Source organism: Erinaceus europaeus, chromosome 13 (assembly GCF_950295315.1).
Source record: "Erinaceus europaeus chromosome 13, mEriEur2.1, whole genome shotgun sequence".
In the NCBI taxonomy this organism is placed as follows: domain Eukaryota; kingdom Metazoa; phylum Chordata; class Mammalia; order Eulipotyphla; family Erinaceidae; genus Erinaceus; species Erinaceus europaeus.
In genome coordinates this window covers 48292763-48312945 of record NC_080174.1, presented here as the reverse complement: position 1 = coordinate 48312945, position 20183 = coordinate 48292763, and the positions used below count along the sequence as shown (strand labels likewise).

Below are 20183 nucleotides of genomic sequence, written 5' to 3'. Positions count from 1 at the left end.
ACAAGTAATGAAGCAGGTCTGCAGGTGTCTATCTTTCTTTCTCCTTCTCTATCTTCCCCATCCCTCATAATTTCTCTGTCCTATTGAAAAAAATGGCCAATGGAAGAATGGATTTGTAGTGCAAGAACCAAGACCCAGAAGGAACCCTGGAGACAAAGAAAAGAAAACACTGGGGCAGATATACTGGGTTTTTTTTCCCTTTTGTTGCCCTTTTTATTGTTCTTGTAGTTATTATTGTTGTTATTGATGTCTTTGTTGTTAGATAGGACAGAGAGAAATGGAGAAAGGAGGGGAAAGACAGAGAGGAGGAGAGAAAGACACCTGCATACCTATTTTACCACCTGTGAAGCGACACAGTTTGAGCTGGGGGCTCAAACTGAAATCCTTAGGCCAGTCCTTGCGCTTTGTGCCATGTGTGCTTAACCTGCTGTCCTACTGCCCAACTCCCTGTTTTTCTTTTTGGTATAATGTAATGTAATATATAGATAATGGATTTGGAGGGATGAAAAAAATTAATATATTTATTATTATTATTTTTGCTTCCAGAGTTATTGGTGGGGCTCAGTGCCTACACTACAAATCCACTGCTCCTGGAGGCGATTTTTTTACCATTTTTTAATAGTCATTATTTTTTAAATTTTGCTTTTTTTCTCCTTTTGTTGCCCTTGTTGTAGTTATTATTACTGTTATTACTGATGTTGTCATTGTTGGATAGGACAGAGAGAAATGGAGAGAGGAGGGGAAGACAGAGAGGGGGAGAGAAAGATAGATACCTGCAGACCTGCTTCACCGCCTGTGAAGCAACTCCCCTGTAGGTGGGGAACTGGGGGCTCGAACCAGGATCCTCACGCTGGTCCTTGCACCTTGCGCCACATGTACTTAACCCGCTACGCTACTGACCAACTCCCTTTTTTCCCATTTTGTTGCCCTTGTTGCTGTAGTTGTTATTGTTGTCATAGCTGTTGTTGTTGGGTAGTACAGAGAGAAATGGAGAAAGGAGAGGAAGACAGAGACGGGGAGAGAAAGACAGACACCTGCAGACTGGCTTCACACTTGCAGGTGGGGAGCTGGGGGCTCAAACCGGGATCCTTAAGCCAGCCCTTGTGCTTTACACCATATGCACTTAACCCTCTGCGCTACTGCCCAGCCCATTTACTTTATTTTAATGAGAAAGAGTAGATACAGAGGAAAACATACACGAGAAAACACTGCTCAGTTCTGGCTTATGGTGATGCTGGGAATTGAACCTGGGACCTCGAGCTTCAGGCTTGGAAAGGCTTTTGCAGAACCATATGCTGTCTCTCCAGCCCTGGATAAAGATTATAAAGAACTGGGGCTGGGCAGTGACATACTCAGTTGAGTGTAAATGTTACCATGCACAAGGACTGGGTTTAAGTCCCTAGTCCCCATGTGCAGGAGGGAAGCTTTATGAGTGGTGAAACATGGCTGTGGGTATCGTTCTTTCTATCTTCCTCTCCATTTCCCCCTGCCCTTTCAATCTCTCTTTGTCCTATCAAAATAAAGGAAGAAAGGATAGAAAGATGGAAGGGAGGAAGGAAGATAGGAAGGTAGGAAATAAATAGATGGCTGTCAGGAGCAGTAGATTCATTACGCAGGCACTGAGCCCCAGCAATAGCCCTGGTGGAACAAAAAAGAAAAAAAATTCAAGGAATTGTCTGGGAGGTGGCGCAGTGGATAAAGCATCGGACTCTCAAGCATGAGGTCCTGAGTTCAATCCCTGGCAGAACAGGTACCAGAGTGATGTCTGGCTCTTTCTCTTTCCTCCTATGTTTCTCATTAACAAAATAAATAAAATATCTGCAACTTCCAGCGGACCCAACGGAGCACCACGCGGGGCAGCTGGATGGCATGGGGCGGCGGGGGCCCTCTTTCTCTTCCTGTGCCCGGTGCCTCCCCCATAAAGCTCCGACAGTCGTCAAAAAAAAAAAAAGTTCATGGAATTTTACTTTTGTTTCTTCTCTCTGTCATTGCCAATGCATCTCTTTCAGATAGAAAAAGAGAGACAGAGGGTGAGAGGGCAAGACTCTATAGTACTGAGGCATCCCTAGTCCAACAGGGGCCAGGCTGGATCCTGGGTTGCAAACTTAACAAAACAGGTGCACTCACAGATGAATTATCTTGGTGGCCAGCACCTCCATTTGTTAAAAGCTACTATAAAGTTTCATGTTGGTTATTTTAATACTATAAAGTCTTTTTGTTCTTCTTGTTGTTGTATTTATTATTGTTGTTAGATAGGACAGAGAGAAATGGAGAGAGGAAAGGAAGACAGAGGGGGGAGAGAAAGACGCCTGCAGACCTGCTTCACTGCTTGTGAAGCGACTCCCCTGCAGGTGGGGAGCTGGGGGCTCGAACCCAGATCCTTATGGCAGTCCTTGCGCTTTACACCACGTGCGCATTACCAGCTGAGCTACTGTCCAAATCCCAAGTTTAATGTTTTTATATGATACACGTCTTTTTTTTTTTTTTTTTTGCCTCTAGGGTTATCGCTGGGGCTCGGTGACTACACTATAAATCCACTGTTCCTGAAGGCTATTTTTCCCTTTTGTTGCCCTTGTTGTTTATCGTTGTAGTTGTGCACATGTCATTCTTATAAATAAAAAGTGAAGCTAGTAAGGGACCAGGCAGTGGTGTACCTGGTTAAACGTCGGGCTTAAAACTTTCCTAGGGAACAGGGCTGGCCCAACTTGAGGAAGTTCATTAACCAGAAAACCCAGAAATTGGGAAATGGCTAGACAGTCAGAAGCCTGACCCAGAAGCAGCCAGAGTGGACAACTTGTCAAAGTTCTGCCCACAACTGGGCTAGAGAAGGGTATTCCTGTCTCCCCCTCTCCCCCAATACTTACTATCTGTTTCTCTCTCTCTCTCTCTTGCCCTCTCTCCTTTTTGTGTGCTTGAGCCTCCAGCAGGGGCAATTTCATTGCTTTGAGCTGACTTTTTCTGTCAGACAGAACAAGCAAGTAGACAGAAACAGAGAGAGGAAAGCCACCTTGGCACTGAAGCTTCTTGCCCCAGTACTATAGTGCTCATATTGTCTCTTTGTCCTCAACAACCTGGGCTCTGATGAAATAAAAGGAGAGGAGATGGAGGAGCTGAGTGAACAAAACAGACACAAAAGACAGACATGCAGATATACACATGTACATCAACTTCATACACTTGCAAAGAAACATGCACACGTGCAAGTACTCTTGTGTACACAATAGGCTCAGAGGAAGCACCAAGAAATTATATGAACACTGAGAATCATAAGGAGAAAGAACCAGGGAGAGAAGAAGGAAGAGAGGAGACAAAGTCCATGCACTCCCCGCTTGACATTCCTTTGGAAAATACACTCAGGTTTGAATCCCATTCTGACTTCCCACTCCATGACACCTTGGGTATAAATTATGCCATTGTGGTTTCTGTTCCTGCAAAAGAATTCTAGTCACCTTGATCATAGGAGATGCCGTGACCATGTGAAAGGTTATTGTTGCTGCCCTGAGAGCTTTCCAGGTGTGGAGTGCTTGGTGGCCCAGTCACAATCAGGGCAGAGGTCAGGAGCAGGTGCTAGGCAGTGAGGAGTGAAGTGAGGGGTACTCACGGATAGCAGAGGAACAGGAGGTTCAGGAAGGAGTAGGTCCTGAAGAGGTGGATGAGGGAGCGGCACAGACTCCAGCCTGTTGCCGTGAGAACGGTGAAGCGGGTGAGGAACAGCAGGATGGATCGAAAGAGGGAGACCTTCCCCCTCTGAGAAGCCTGGATCAGGGCGAGATAGGTTGGGATGGAGTCTTGGGTGGATACCATAGGGACTGGATTCAAATCCCACCCCAGTATGGCCTGTGCTTCCACCCAGGGGAAATGGGGGGGGGGCAGGTTTGGGCAGAATCTGGCAGGGTGAATCCTTCTCCTTGATAGTCAATGGGCTATAACTTATGTTTTTTGACAAAGTCAAAGGGAGTCCCAAGAAAATTCCTCTGATTTTCTAAAGGGTTAGATCTCTCTTTGGTGGGGGGGGGGGGTGGAATGGGGAGTCCCAAAACCCCCTGCCAATCTTGAGGACCCAATCACCTCCTTCACGATGGATCCAATGAAGCGTCGGCCCAGAACAATGGTGGTCACCATCAGCAAGTTGAAGTCGATCAAGTGGAAATTCTGTCAGGGGGCAGAGGCTGTGGGTCACTTGGGCCCCCTGCCCATATATAGGCTTTTCTTATACACACCTCCCTTGCCCAGTCCTTTCCACGGGGATGTCCCCACTCTCAGAGGCCTCAGTTGAGTCAAGTCAGGAAATTACCTAGAGGAGAAGAACAGGGCCCAGAGAAGGGGAGTGGGACAGTCCCTGGACATTAAATGAGTGGCCTCTGAGCCCTCTTCTTCCTTAATTTTTATCTGTCTACTTATTTGTTTGTTTTAACCAGAGAAATGCTCAGCTCTGGCATCTGCTAGCGATAGAGACTGAGCTTGGGACTTCTGGTAGCTCAGACATGAAAGTCTGTTGTACTACCCCTGGTGCTATTTCCCAGGCCCCAAATCTTCTTGTTGTGATCACCCATGCCCCTTTGCTTCCATGTGGAGCTCTTTCTACTCCTTGAAGCACTTATCTGCCTGTGGCTCTACAAATAACTTAAGTAAAAAGTATAAGTAAAGGGAGTCAGGCGGTAGCGCAGCGGGTTAAGCACAGGTGGCACAAAGTGCAAAGACCAGCATAAGGATCCTGGTTCAAGCCCCTGGCTCCCCACCTGCAGGGGAGTCACTTCACAAGCAGTGAAGCAGGTCTGCAGGTGTCTATCTTTCTCTCCTCCTCTCTGTCTTCTCCTCCTCTCTTCTTTTCTCTCTGTCCTATCTAACGACGACATCAATAACAACAACAAATGATAACTACAATAAAAAAACAAGGGCAACAAAAGGGAAAATAAATAAGTTAAAAAAAAACATTACCATTACTATTCAACATAGTGTTGGAAGTTCTTGCCATAGCAATCAGGCAGGAACAAGGAATTAAAGGGATACAGATTGGAAGAGAAGAAGTCAAACTCTCCTTATTTGCAGATGACATGATAGTATACATGGAAAAAACTAAGGAATCCAGCAAGAAGCTTTTGGAAATCATCAGGCAATACAGTAAGGTGTCAGGCTATAAAATTAACATTCAAAAAAAATATTACCCCACCTGCAAGGGAGTCGCTTCACAGGCAGTGAAGCAGGTCTGCAGGTGTCTATCTTTTTCTCCCCCGTCTTCCCCTCCTCTCTCCATTTCTTTCTGTCCTATCTAACAAAGACGACATCAATAACAACAATAAATACAACAACAATAAAACAACAAAGACATCAAAAGGGAAAATACATAAATAAATATAAAAAAATTAAATTAAAAAAAAGTGTAGGTAAAATCTTTGTTAAAGTCAGCTCTGCTACCTTTACGATGTCTAGTGTGATACTGAACACATGAGTGCTGAGTACTCAGGACATCATAGTTTTTATATTCCTTCTATACTTCCCAGTTCATGGCCAAGCATATAGACACTTAGTAAGCTATATTAAACTGAAATCAAAGACTCTCTCTCTGTTGGTATGCTTCTAAAAACCCCTTCTGTTTCATTAGTTTAATACCCCCTGCTTAACACTGTATTCTATTTACATAACTACTGTATTCTATTTACATAACCACTGCAGAGCATTGGTTCAATCCCCACTGGTTCATGATATGTTTTTGCTCCGCCCCCTCTCCTTGTCACACTGTGATTTTCACCAGTCACTTTTCCCTCCACCCTCTCTATGTCACATCCTGTTCACACCCTACTTGGGAAGTATATATAAAGACAAAATTGTTTGTTTTAGTTGAAGTTTAGCTTAGCTTGGTATAGATTGCGCTGTGTCCTGCATGAATAAAGAGATACTGCGTACAGCTCAACCATGAGTCCCTGGTCTTCTGTTACCCGCCCGTGAAGCCAGCCCGTCGAAAATAACATATGGCGCCTACAACGTGGGACCGGACCTGCACAACTCCCAGATAAGTGAAGACTTTGCCTACCTATGCACTATGGTCTTCTCTTCTGCTTACGAAGAGGTTTGCCAAAGCCTCTACTGTTTCATCATGAGACAGTTACTCTGTCTCTGGAACATTTTGCTCTGAGCCACACTTTGTTTCCCTGACCGGGAACTTTAGTTTCTTGTGACCCTAATCATAGAGCTTGGGTGATGCACTGAGATTTCTCCTTGGAGTTTCTGGATTCCCTCACCCATGTTTCCTGAGGAAAAGGACTACATTTTGCTCCGGGCCACAATTTGGTTCTTTATGACCGTGATCATAGACCTTGGGATATGCATGGGGATTTCCACTGGGACTTTCTGGACTTCTTCTCAAATGTTTCCCATGGAGAAGGACTACTTTAATTTGAGGAGCATTCTCGAGTACCCTGGCAGTCCCCAAGAATGGAGACACGTGGTTAGTTCTACTCTCCTGATTGGATTCTTTCTTCGATGGGAAGACGCTTTTAAAAGTAGATGCCTGGGAGTCGGGCTGTAGCGCAGCAGGTTAAGCGCAGGTGGCGCAAAGCACAAGGACCGGTATAAGGATCCCGGTTCAAATCCCGGCTCCCCACCTGTAGGGGAGTCGCTTCACAGGCGGTGAAGCAGGTCTGCAGGTGTCTATCTTTCTCTCCCCCTCTCTGTCTTCCCCTCCTCTCTCCGTTTCTCTCTGTCCTATCCAACAACGATGACAACAACAATAATAACTACAACAATAAAACAACAAGGGCAACAAAAGGGAATAAATAAATAAAATAAAATATTAAAAAAAATTAAAAAAAAAAAAAGTAGATGCCTGAAGTAATACAGCAGGAACAGTCAGAAGCACCCCAAATGGAATTTCGAGGAGCTTCTTGGACTAGGACGCCTTCCGGGGACTCTTGATGCTACATGGTGAGATCTGTTTCATAAGAGAGTGATTTGAATGACTGAATTTTTGTTTGACATTGCCTTAAAAAAAAAAAATGCTGGACGCAGCCATGATTTCTAGAGACATCCAGAAACAATCCAAAAAATTGTTTTTTCCCTCCTTTGATTTCTTTTTTACGTCTTGGCATAAATCTGAAACATTTAATCCTGAAACGGTATGAGTTATGGGTGGGGCAGATAGTGCAATGATTATGTTAATTATTCTCATGCCTGAGGTTTCTACCATGGTTCTTCTGTTTACCTTTCCACATTTTATTGAGTTTAAACTGTTTAAACAACCTTAAAATCATACTAGAAAGGACTTCCAATTATAATGGAGTTATCAATTATAGTAAACTTCTAATCTGCTACAAGTTTTGTTTGACAAGTAAGTGAATTTCAGCTGTCAAGTCTTCACATGAAAAAGCATCTACTCAAATGGAATTCCTGGAAATCCATTTAGATCCTGTTCTCTGACATCGCCCACAACATGGAATGACTACAACACACCTCCGGAAACCAATGATGTGACCTGGCACGACCTGAAGAAACAGATTCACAGACTCCAAAGCTCACTCTCTATAGAAAAGCAGAATTCTGGTGGCCGACATTCCCCATCGAGACAGACATGCAGCGTTTCATCCCTCAGCATTTTCTTCTGTGGTCAGCTACTTTGGAGTGACACCTCCATCAGACTTACTGGTACACGCTGCTGTGTTTCTCAAAGACTAACTTCAGCCAATTGCCTTGAGACTTTATATACCATGTCCTCTTGCCTGCAGGCTCTGCCCCCAGAGTCAGAAAACTCCCCTCCTTATTAGGTTATGCCCACAGAGGTATGAAGTGCCCCAAGAAGCAAGAGATGCCCACAGAGGCAGGAAATGCCCTTTGAGGCAAGAGATGCCCCCAGAGGCATGAAGCGCTCCCAGAGGCAAGAAATGCCCTTTCGCCTGCTAGGCCTTGCCCTTTGAGGCAAGAAACGTTCCCCTTGGCATCACACTGGTTATTGCTGCTCGCCTATTTTGTTTTCCATGTCTTATGCCAGTTCTTTTGAAAACGCCTGTACGATATAGGTTTCTGTTCACCCCACAATCCTGATACTATGGCCATTAGTTAAAAAGAAAGGGGGAATTGTTGGTATGCTTCTAAAAACCCCTTCTGTTTCATTAGTTTAATACCCCCTGCTTAACACTGTATTCTATTTACATAACTACTGTATTCTATTTACATAACCACTGCAGAGCATTGGTTCAATCCCCACTGGTTCATGATATGTTTTTGCTCCGCCCCCTCTCCTTGTCACACTGTGATTTTCACCAGTCACTTTTCCCTCCACCCTCTCTATGTCACATCCTGTTCACACCCTACTTGGGAAGTATATATAAAGACAACATTGTTCGTTTTAGTTGAAGTTTAGCTTAGCTTGGTATAGATTGCGCTGCGTCCTGCATGAATAAAGAGATACTGCGTACAGCTCAACCATGAGTCCCTGGTCGTCTGTTACCCGCCCGTGAAGCCAGCCCGTCAAAAACAACATCTCTCTCTCTCTCTCACACACACACACACACACACACACACACACACACACACACACACACGGATCTAGATAAGCACCTACCAAGGAAGTATGAGAGGGAGGGTGGGAAGGAGGATACCACCACACTGTTTTGTAGATGTTGATGTAGTGGACAAAGAGGGCTATGAGCTGGCAAAAGAAGAGCTGCAACTCAAACAGAATGCTGGCCTGAACTGGCAGCTCGGGGATCCTGCAGTGCTGTAGGGGGATGACCGTCTGGGTAGCCAGTGGGGGGCTGGAGAGACCGGTACCAGAACTGCTCCTGGGGGTGAGGAAGGAACAACATCAGGAATTGACCTGAGAACACTAACAGAAAAGGCTTCTGAGGTATAGCACAGTGTCAGAAAAGTGCCTCATGGTAAAGATGGAGCCCTCCTCATCTGACAAAGCCTTTTCCTAGTTCTCATCGTCTTCCGGCTTTCCAACACTCTTCAGAAAGGAAGGAATTATTAGGTCCATCTCACAGTTGAAGGTAAGTCCAGGCCTTTGGACTGACTATGTTCTATTGCATTTGCTCAAGTAACCACCCTCTGGATCTTTTCTGGGGCTCACTGATCTTAAAGCCCCCGTTTGGTACCTGGAGAATCATATCTTAAGAGTCTAGTAGGGAGTCTGGTGGTAGCACAGTGGGCTAAGCGCACATGGCACAAAGCGCAAGGAACAGCACAAGGATCCTGGTTTGAGGCCCCCCGCTCCCCACCTGCAGGGGAGTCACTTCACAGGCGGTGAAGCAGGTGTCTATCTTTCTGTCCCCCTGTCTTCCCCTCCTCTCTCCATTTCTCTCTGTCCTATCCAACAACAAAAACATCAAGAATAACTACAGCAATAACTACTACAACAAGGGCAACATAAGGGAATAAATAAATATTTGAAAAAATAAAATAAAAGTGTCTAGTAAAAGAGAGATCTGTCCACACTGGCCCCATGAACCCATAATGAAGGGCAAGAGACAGAGAGGTGGTTTACCTGGCACGGGAACGAACACTGGTGACTGATGCACTGGAGGTGTGACCCCCACCAGAGCCTCCTGAGGGTCCTGGCTCACAGAGAGGGTTCCGACAGTAGGATGTCCTATTGGGACCTCTTCGTCCTCCTGTGGAGCTCAACATAAGGTAGATTTTCAAGTCAGAGGAATATATCAGTACATCAATGGTACTGGTTACCAGTTACTTGGTCTCTTCTTATCACTTCTTCCTCCTACAGACTTATAATCTAACTGCCATCTCTTTTTTAAAAATTAGTATCTTTATTTATTTATTGGATAGAGACGGCCAGAATTCGAGAGGGAAGGGGGTGATAGAAAGGGAAAGAGAAAAAGAGACACCTGCAGCACTGCTTCACCACCTGTAAAATTTCTCCCCTGCAGGTGGGGACTGGGGGATCGAACCTGGATCCTTGTACATTCTAACATGTGCACTCAACCAGGTGCACCACCACCTCTGGCCCCTCTAGCTGCTAGCTCTCCCACTTCATTTCTTATCATTCTCTGCTTCTACCTCCATGCTTTAAGCAAACAGGTATCTTTTTTTTTCCTTTTCCCTTTTTTAAAAAATATTTTATTAATTTATTTATTGATGAGAAAGATAGGAGAGAAAGAAAGAACCAGATATCACTGTGGTACATGTGCTGTAGGGGACTGAACTTAGGACCTCATGCTTGAGAGTCTAGTCCCTTAGCCACTGCACCACCTCCTGGACCACTCCTTTTCTCTTTTAAATGTATTTTATTTATCAAATAGGAGAGAGAGAGATATGGATGGAAAAGAAACCTGACCATTTCTCTGGTACGTGTGAATGCCACTTTGGGGATTGAACTCAGGACTTCCCCTTGTGCTGTAGCATTCCCTTATGGTGCTAAGGTTTGACCTCCAGTCCTGCACAAGGCAAGGTGCATGTGCCCTACCAGGTGAGCTATCTCTGTCTTTCCTACAGAATGGAAAGTCAGTGAAGTCAATAATCCTATCTTTTTCACTACTATGAATGAATCCAGCAAGGTGAATTTTACACATACTGAGAAACTCAGCTAACAATGTGGACCACAGGTTATTTTTCTGGGTCTTGGTACTAAGCTCTGGTGTACAGAGTGACTTTTTGATACTACAAATTTCTGTAGAGGGGATCCAGGTGGTGGCACACCTGGTTAAGCACATACATTACAGGCCACAAGGACCCAGGTTCAATCCCTTGGTCCCCACCTGCAGGGGGAAAGCTTCACAAGTGAGGAAGCAGGGCTGCAAGTGTCTGTCTCTCTCTTTCTCTGTCTCCTCTATCTCCCCATCCCCTCTCAATTTCTGTCTGTCTCTATCAAATAATAAATAAATAGGGGGCCAGGAGGTGGACCTGGTTAAACACACATAGCACGAAGTACAAGGATCCCAGTCGAGGCCCTGGCCCCTCACCTGCAAGGGAGTCGCTTCACAAGCGGTGAAGCAGGTCTGCAGGTGTCTCTCTGTTTCTGTCTCTCTCCATCTTCCCCTCCCTTCAATTTTTCTCTGTCCTATCCAATCAAAAAATAAAAATGATAAGTTGCCACCAGGAGCAGTGAATTCATAGTATCATCAATATGCCCCAGTGATAACCCTGGAGGCAAAAAACAAGTATCTTTAAAAGAAACAAATTTCTGGGGAGTCAGGCGGTAGTGCAGCGGGTTAAGCGCAGGTGGTGGCGCCAAACGCAAGGAACGGTGAAAGGATCCAAGTCAAGCCCCCGGCTCCCCACCTGCAGGGGATTTGCTTCACAAGCAGTGAAGCAGGTCTGCAGGTGTCTTTCTCTCCCCCTCTGTCTTCTCCTCCTCTCTCCATTTCTCTCTGTCCTAGCCAACAACAATGACATCGATAATAACTACAATAAAACAACAAGGGCAACAAAAGGGAATAAATGAATAAATATATAAAAAAATTAAAAAAAAAAAAAAAAAAGAAACAAATTTCTGGGCAGGAGTAGACAGCATAATGGTTCTGTAAAGAGACTCTCATGCCTGAGGCTCCGAAGTCCCAGATTCAGTCACCCACACCATCGTAAACCAAAGCTGAGCAGTGCTCTGGTAAAAAAATAAATCATAATTTTTTTTTCTGTAGGCACAATCTTGGTACATAATATTCTAGTTACCCATGAGACAGTTTTTCCCTCCAGGGTGTAAACCTGCACAATGGCCACCCTGGTAACTCATGATCAGGACTCAGAATAAGGCCATACAGTGGGCTCTGGGAGAATGCTGTGATTGCGGGCCGCAAAGCTGCACCCACAACCTATTTTCCTAAGCTCAGCAGTCTAGTCCGAGCTCCCAGACCCCTCACTTACAAAAGCCCTACACAAAGGATTGGCTGAAAGGTGATGCACCTGGTTGAGGGCACTTTAGTATGTGCAAGGACCTGTGTTCAAGACCTCAGCTCCCACCTGCAGGGAGAAGCTTCTTCCCAAGTGGTGAAGCACTGCTACAGGTGACTCCCTTTTTCTCTCCTTCCCTATCTTCCCCCCTGGATTTCCCTGTCTGTACCCGATACATACGTGTGTGTGTGTGTGTGTGTGTCCTACACAAAGGTCCTATGGTAACACCCCAGTCACAGTGAAAAGCATAGTCATATTCACACCTCTTCACAGCAGCTCTTCCAACTCACTCCTTTACTTAGCTGTAGTTCAGAAGCTTTTCCCACAAACCTCCAAGAACTCAATTTCCCCTCTCAATTTGTCTCCATTCAATAAATAAATAAATAAATAATGGGGCCAGGTGGTGGTGCACCTGGTTAAGAACACACATTACAGTGAGCAAGGGCCCCGGTTCAAGCCCCTGATCCCCACCTGCAGTGGTGATGTAGTGTTGCAGGTGTCTCTCTCTCTCTCTCTCTCTCTCTCTCTCTTTCTTCACCTCCCCTCTCAATTTGTCTCTGCCCAATAATAAATAAATAAATCTTTTTAAAGTCTCCAAGAAGCACTTGTCTAGGAGCTCAGCCCCCAGCCCCAAAGCTCTGCTCACACACTATCATACCTGGCTCGGAAAGTCCTACACAAGCACCATCGTGCCCAAGTTCTGCCCACGCCAGCGCTCCTCTCTCTTCAGAAACTCTGCACCCACTTCAAGTCCTCAACCCAGAAGCCCCGCCTACACACAGCTGCCAACCCAGAAAACCCGCCCGCAGGACAATAAAAGCTCTTTACCCAGAAAAGGCTCCCTGCGTCTACAAGGTCTCTTTCCCGACCTACAGCCACCACCACAGAGCCGCGACCCGCCAGAAAGCTCCCCTGCGCACAAGTATGTCCAGGCTAAGGCCCAGCCCACTTTAAACCAGCTTCCGCTCGCAGCTGAGGGGAGAGGGTCCTCCCCGCCGCCCCAACCCCCACCCTCATTGTAGAAGCCCCGCCCCTCGCCCCGCCCCCACAGCGGAGGCCCCACCCCGCAGAGGCAGGAGGGGGCGGGGTCCCTCTGCGTCCTCATCTCTCCGCTCGCCGGGGACCTGTCGGCGCCGGGGAGAAGTCTGCAGCTAGGCCATCTCGGCCCCCGCGCTCGCCGGTCCCCGGTCGAAGCCTGACCGCTCTGCTCACCCATCTCCTCCCGCAGCGCAACCCGCTTCGCCGCCGCAGCTCCCGCGGGCAATATGTCGGAGGCGACGGCGGCCGGGAGAGGACTAACCGCCGCAGCGCAGTCCTGGGTATCCGCTGCGCGCTCCAGCTTCGCCGTCAATTTGCATACAAGGCGGGCTAGAAGCTGGGAGCGCGCTTCTTAAAGGGACCACTCTGACAAAGAAGGTGCCTGTGGTCTTTGTCTCCAGGGTCCCTATGCTCTGGTGCTGAGTCAGTGCCAACTCTTCAAACCTTCTCTTCAAGCCCAAGGGAGGGTTCAAAACCACCTCTGTGTTCCTGCCTTCTGGATGGACAGTAGCCTGAAGTGTCCTACAAATGATCCAATCTCAACCAACCCATCCCAAATTAGGGTTTCATATTTCTCTTAGGCCTTATTACTCTTTGATCCGTGGCAGTCAAAATCAGGATGTCATTTTGTCCCTTTCTCTTGCCTCCCATTTCTTTATACCAAAGCTCTGCTGAGTTCTGGTTTATGGTGGTGCAGGGGATTGAACCTGGGACTTTGGAGCCTCAGGCATGAGAATCTCTTTCAATAATTGTGCTATCTACCTCTGCTCTCATGTCCTATTATCTTTCACCTAATCTTGTTGATCCTAAGTCCCGGAAGTGGAGGCCCGGATGTGGAACAATGGGTGGAGCGCTGGATTCTGGAGCATGAGGTTCCAGCCCTGGCATCATGTGCCGGACTGCAGTCTAGTTCTTTCTCCTCTCTCATCTCTAATAAATAAACCTTACCCAAAAAAGGGGGAGAGGGGAACAAGGGGAGTAATATAATTGTTACTCAAAAAGACTATCATGCCCATGTTCAGCGGAGAAGCAATTACAGAAGCCGGACCTTCTGCCCTCCGGGGTCCATGCTCCCAAAGGGATAAAGAACAGGAAAGCTTTCAAGGGAGGGGATGGAATACAGAACTCTTGTGGGAATTGTGTGGAATTGTACCCCTCTTACCCTATGGTCTTGTCAATCTTACCACTTTATAAAAAACAAACAAAAAACACTCATGTCTGAGGTTTCCAGATCCTAAATTTAACCCCCAGCACCACCATAAACCAGAGCTTTAGTGTCTCTTTCTCTCTGTATCTCTCATTAAAAAAATTAAATATTGGGGGTCGGGCGGTGGCGCAGTGGGTTAAGCGCATGTGGCGCAAAGAGCAGGGACCGGCGTAAGGATGTGGTTCGAACCCCCGGCTCCCCACCTGCAGGGGAGTCGCTTCACAGGCGGTGAAGCAGGTCTGCAGGTGTCTATCTTTCTCTCCCCTTCTCTGTCTTCCCCTCCTCTCTCCATTTCTCTCTGTCCTATCCAACAACGAATTGCATCAACAAGGGCAATAATAATAACCACAACGAAGCTACAACAAGGGCAACAAAAGGGGGGAAAAAATGGCCTCCAGGAGCAGTGGATTCATGGTGCAGGCACCGAGCCCAGCAATAACCCTGGAGGAGGAAAAAAAAAAATTAAATATTTAAAAATAAATAAAACAGGGATTCTGGGAGCCATCGCCATGGAGTAACAGGGAATAAAACTTATCTCCCCCCAAACAACAAATAACTACAACTATCGAACTTAACGAAACTCACCAGCTATAACTGAGACATCCACAGCCTCAGCCACCAAGTTGCAGACCCTTTCATGAATCCATCCTGACTTCCCTGAGCAGATGACCTCACCAATATGTCCTGGAACTTCCCCTCTCCAGATGCCTACTCCACTAGGGAAAGACAGAAACAGGCTGGGGGTATGGATCGACCTATCAATGTCCATGTCCAGCTGAGAAGCAATTACAGAAGCCAGAACTTATACAATCCAAAGAAATTTCTATTGGCATTTCTTCTTCTTCTTTTTTTTTTAATTTCCTTATTCGGGATTGATGGTTTACAGTCAATAGTAAAATAAGAAACCACTACCCAAACCAAGAGACCCCTCACAGAATGGGAGAAGATCTTTATATGGCATACATCAGATAAGAGTTTAATAATCAACATATATAAAGAGCTTGCCAGACTCAACAACAAGACAACAAATAACCCCATCCAAAAATGGGGGGAGGACTTGGACAGAATATTCACCTCAGAAGAGATCCAAAATGCTCCAAGTCTCTGATTGTCAGAGAAATGCAAATCAAGACAACAATGAGATATCACTTCACTCCTGTGAGAATGTCACACATCAGAAAAGGTAACAGCAGCAAATGCTGGAGAGGGTGTCGGATCAAAGGAACCCTCCTACATTGCTGGTGGGAATGTCAGTTGGTCCAACCTCTGTGGAGAACAGTCTGGAGAACTCTCAGAAGGCTAGAAATGGACCTGCCCTATGACCTTGCAATTCCTCTCCTGGGGATATATCCTAAGGAACCCAAAACATCCATCCAAAAAGATCTGTGTACACATATGTTCTTGGCAGCACAATTTGTAATAGCCAAAACCTGGAAGCAACCCAGGTGTCCAACAACAGATGAGTGGCTGAGCAAGTTGTGGTCTATATACACAATGGAATACTACTCAGCTGTAAAAAATGGTGACTTTACCGTTTTCAGCCGATCTTGGATGGACCTTGAAAAAATCATGTTGAGTGAAATAAGTCAGAAACAGAAGGATGAATATGGGATGATCTCACTCTCAGGCCGAAGTTGAAAAACAAGATTAGAAAAGAAAACACAAGTCAAACCTGAAATGGAATTGGAATATTCACCAAAGTAAAAGACTCTGAGGTGGGTGGGCGGGTGGGGAGAATACAGGTCCATGAAAGATGATGAATGACATAGTGGGGGTTGTATTGTTAAATGGGAATCTGGGGAATGTTATGCATGTACAAACTATTGTATTTACTGTTGAATGTAAAACATTAATTCCCCAATAAAGAAATAAATTATTTAAAAAAAATAGTAAAATAAAATAGTTTGTACATGGGTAACATTTCTCAGTTTTCCACACAATAATTCAACCCCACTAGATCTTCTTCTACCATCATGCTCCAGGACCTGGACCCTCCCCTACAACCCAGAATCTTTTACTTTGGTGCAATACACCACCAAAGATAATTTTGATCCGTAATCCCAATTGGGGAGGAATGATGGGGGAAGATGGCCAGAGGGGTCTGAATTCCAACTCCATCAGGACCTAGAGAGAGAAAAAGAAAAAGGGAGGGACATTTGGGTGTAGTAATAGGTGACTTGGAAAGGAAGAGAAGATGGGACTATGAAGCAGGGTGGGGGGTAATATATGCAAATATAGACAGACAGCTGTAGAAACAGTTAACCCATCTCTGCAATCTTGGGAGAACTGCTGTAGTTTACAGTGGAGGGACTGGGGATTAAGACTCTGATGGGACTGTGTAGAGTTGTGCTCCTGTTATCTTATAATTTTGTAGATCAATATTACATCACTGTTGGGCTGAGCTTCACAGGTGGGAGTCAGATGACCAGAGACTCATGGCTGGGCTGTATGCAGTATCTCTTTATTCATGCAGGATGCAGCACAATCTAAGCCGAGCTAAACTAAACTAAACTAATATACTTGCCAAGTAGGGTGTAAACAGGATGTGACATAGAGAGGGTGGAGCGAAAAGTGACTGGTGCAAATCAGGGTGTAGTACAAGAGGGGGTAGAGCAAAAAGATATCATGAACCAGTGGGGATTAACCAATGCCCTGCAGGCATGCTGGTGCTTAGTTATGTAAATAAAATAGTGTTAAGCAAGGGGGATTAAACCAAATGAAACAGAAGGGGTTTTTAGAAGCAGAATTAGAAGCACAACAATATATCACTAATTTTTTTTTTTTTTACCAGAGCACTGCTTGGCTCTGGCTTAAGGTGGTATAGGGGACTGAACCTTGGTGTTTTGGAGACTCAGGCCTGAGAGTCTCTTCGCATAACCATTATGCTATCTATCCCTAATGTCATTAATAATTTTTTATTTTTTTAAATTTATTTCTTTATTGGGGAATTAATGTTTTACATTCAACAGTAAATACAATAGTTTGTACATGCATAACATCCCCCAGTTTCCCATTTAACAATACAACCCCCACTATGTCATTTATCATCCTTCATGGACCTGTATTCTCCCCACCCACCCACCCCAGAATCTTTTATTTGCCTATCTTTTGTCAGTCATTTAGCTATCTCTTTTTAAATAAATAAAGAAAATAAGGTATATTAAAAAGAAGTTGCAAAAATATTTCCCACATCTGACTCTACTCTGCTATTACCTTAGTCCAAATCCTGATCCTTTCTCTCCCTTCCTCTCTCCCTTCCTCTTTCCCTCCCTTCCTTCCTTCCTTCCTTCCTTCCTTCCTTCCTTCCTTCCTTCCTTTCTTCCTTCCTTTCTTTCTTCCTTTCTATTTTATTTGATAGGACAGAAAGAAATTGAGAGGGGAAGATAGATAGAGATAGAGATAGATAGAGACAGAGGGGGAGAGATAGAGAGAGAGAAAGGGAGAGAAAGACCTGCAGACCTGCTTCATATTTTGTGAAGCACCCCCCCTACAGGTGAGGAGGGAAGGATGGCTTAAACCCAGGTCCTTGCATGTGGTAACACTGCCTGGTCTTTCTGGCCTGTCTTTAAGCCCTGCATTTAATTTTTTTTTTTCTCCATGTAGTTCTTGATAAAGATTGATTGAGATAATACATATAGAACAGAATTTGTTAGCCATTTCTTTATATTTACTTATTTATTGCCTCTAGGGTTGTTGTTGGGGCTCAGTGCCTGCACTTGAATCTACTGCTCCTGGAGAGTATTTTTTCCTTTTTGTTACCCTTGTTGTTATTATTGTTGTTGTTATTGCTGTCGTCATTGTTGGATAGGACAGAGAGAAATCGAGAGAGGAAGGGAAGACAGAGAGGGGGAAAGAAAGACAGACACCTGCAGACTTGCTTCATTGCTTATGAAGTGACCCCCCCCCCGCAGGTGGGGAGCCAGCCGTTCTTGTGCTTAACCCTCTGCACTACAACCCGACCCCCTTGTTAGCCATTTCTATCATGATATATGGCAAATTACACAGAGAAAGCACTTTAGTAAGTTACTAATCATTATTTTTATTAGCTTTTTCTTTTTTAAAACCGGAGCATTGCTCAACTCTAACATACAGTGGTACTGGGGATTGAACCTGAGACCAGAGAGCCTTAAGAATGACAGTATTTTGCATAACCATTATACTATCTACCCAGCCCTCCTTTATATATGTATGTATGCATATATTTAACCACTGCACTGCTCTGCTCTGGTTTATGGTGGTACCAGGGATTAAATTTGGGGTCTCTGGTCCCTCAGGTATGAAAGTCTTTTTGCATAAACATTATGCTATCTTCCCAGCCATATATTATATTACATATATTGTATTTTATTAATATGTGCATGTATATTAATAAAAGATATATATGGTAGAGTGCACAAGTCACTGTGCATAAGGATCTAGGCTCTAGGCCCCAGTCTGTGCCTGCAGTGAGGAAGCCTCATAAATAATGAAGCAGCACTGCAAGTGTCCCTTTCTGTCACCTTCCCTATCTCCTCCTTCCCTGTGTGAATTTTCTCTGTCTCTGTCAACAAAAAGAGAGAAAGAAATAAAGTTGGGAGAGGGAGTCAGGCAGTAGTGCAGTGGGTTAAGCACAGGTAGCGCAAAGCGCAAGGACCGGTATAAGGATCCCGGTTCGAGCCTCCCGCTCTCCACCTGCAGGGTTGTTGCTTCACAAGCGGTGAAGCAGGTCTGCAGGTGTCTGTCTTTCTCTCTCCCTCTCTGTCTTCCCCTCCAAGCTCCATTTCTCTCTGTTCTATCCAACAATGACGACATCAATAACTACAATAAAAGACAACAAGGGCAACAAAAGGGAATAAATAAATAAATATTAAAAAAAAAAGAAAGTTGGGAGAAGGAAAGAAAATCAGTCACCAGGAGCTAGGAAATCATTGTGTAGGCAACAAACACCAGTGATAACCCTGGTTGCAGTTCAAATAAATTTTAAAAGAAAATGTTTTGGGAGCCGGTCAATAGCAGAGAGAGTAAACGCACACGGTGCAAAGCACAAGGAACAGCATAAGGATCCTGGTTCGAGCCCCTGGTCCCTACCTACAGGGGTGTCACTTCATAGGCGGTGAGGCAGGTCTGCAGGTGTCTTTCTCTTCCCCCCTCTGTCTTCCCCTCCTCTCTTGATTTCTCTCTATCCTATCCAACAACAGCAATAACAACAAGGGCAACACAAATGAGAAAAAACAGCCTCCAGGAGCAGTGGACTTGTAGAGCAGGAATGGATCCCCAGCAATAATCCTGGAGGTAAAAAAAAAAAAGTTTTTTTAAAATAAGTTGTCTTTTAAAAAAATGTTTTAATGTTATTTATTCATTATTAGATAGAGACAGAGAGAAATTGTGAGACAGGGAGATAGAGAGGGAAAGACACACCTTGAAGCCCTGCTTCACCACTTATGAAGCTTTCCCCCTGCAGGTGGGGACCAGGGATTTGAATCTGGATCTTTACTCACTGTAATGAGTGCACTAATCAGGTGCACCACTGCCTGGCTCCCAGAAAAAAAAAACTTTTAATATTTATTTATTTATTCCTTTATGTTGCCCTTGTTTTATTGTTGTAGTTATTGTTACTGATGTTATTGTTGAATAAGACAGAAAGAAATGGAGCTTGGAGGGGAAGACAGAGAGGGGGAGAGAAAGACACCTGCAGACCTGCTTCACCGCTTGTGAAGCGACTCCCCTGAAGGTGGGGAGCCAGGGGCTCGAACAGGGATCCTTACTCAGGTCCTTGCGCTTTGCACCATGTGCACTTAGTCTGCTGCACCACTGCCTGACTTCCTGAAAAATATTTTCTTAAAGGGCCAGCAAGGGAGACAGCATGATAGTTATGCAGAAAACTTTCATACCTGAGGCTCTGAGGTCCACCACCACTATAGCCAGAACTGTCTGTATATCTATCATCTTTCTGTGTCTCCTTAAGATAAATACTTTAAAAATTAGTAAATTCTATAGTCTGTTAGAGGGATATGATAGCAGAGGAGGAATCAGGAAAAGGGGTGGTGCCACATCTCAATTATACACTTGGGAGTCAGAGTAGGCTTATTTGAGGTGACTTGAGTAAACATTTGAAGGAAAT

The 20183-nt window shown here is 45.0% G+C and overlaps 1 protein-coding gene across 6 annotated transcripts in view; it reads right to left on the bottom strand.

Annotated features, from left to right (window-relative positions):
• Positions 1-13193, bottom strand: part of LOC103127613 (transmembrane protein 39B) — a 47552-nt gene extending 34359 nt beyond the window's left edge. The window contains exons 1-5 of one of the 6 annotated variants that reach the window (XM_060205768.1): positions 13051-13193; positions 9479-9605; positions 8555-8774; positions 4069-4152; positions 3602-3756 (exon numbers count right to left, since the gene is read on the bottom strand). In XM_060205768.1, coding sequence (XP_060061751.1) covers positions 3602-3756; positions 4069-4152; positions 8555-8774; positions 9479-9605; positions 13051-13054 — 590 coding nt within the window. In that variant the 5' untranslated portion in view covers positions 13055-13193. Of the gene's footprint in view, positions 1-3601; positions 3757-4060; positions 4153-8554; positions 8775-9478; positions 10022-13050 lie in introns of those variants that run through there. The other 5 variants (XM_060205767.1, XM_060205769.1, XM_060205770.1 and 2 more) reach the window with 5 other exon arrangements.
• Positions 13194-20183: the final 6990 nt, after the last annotated feature.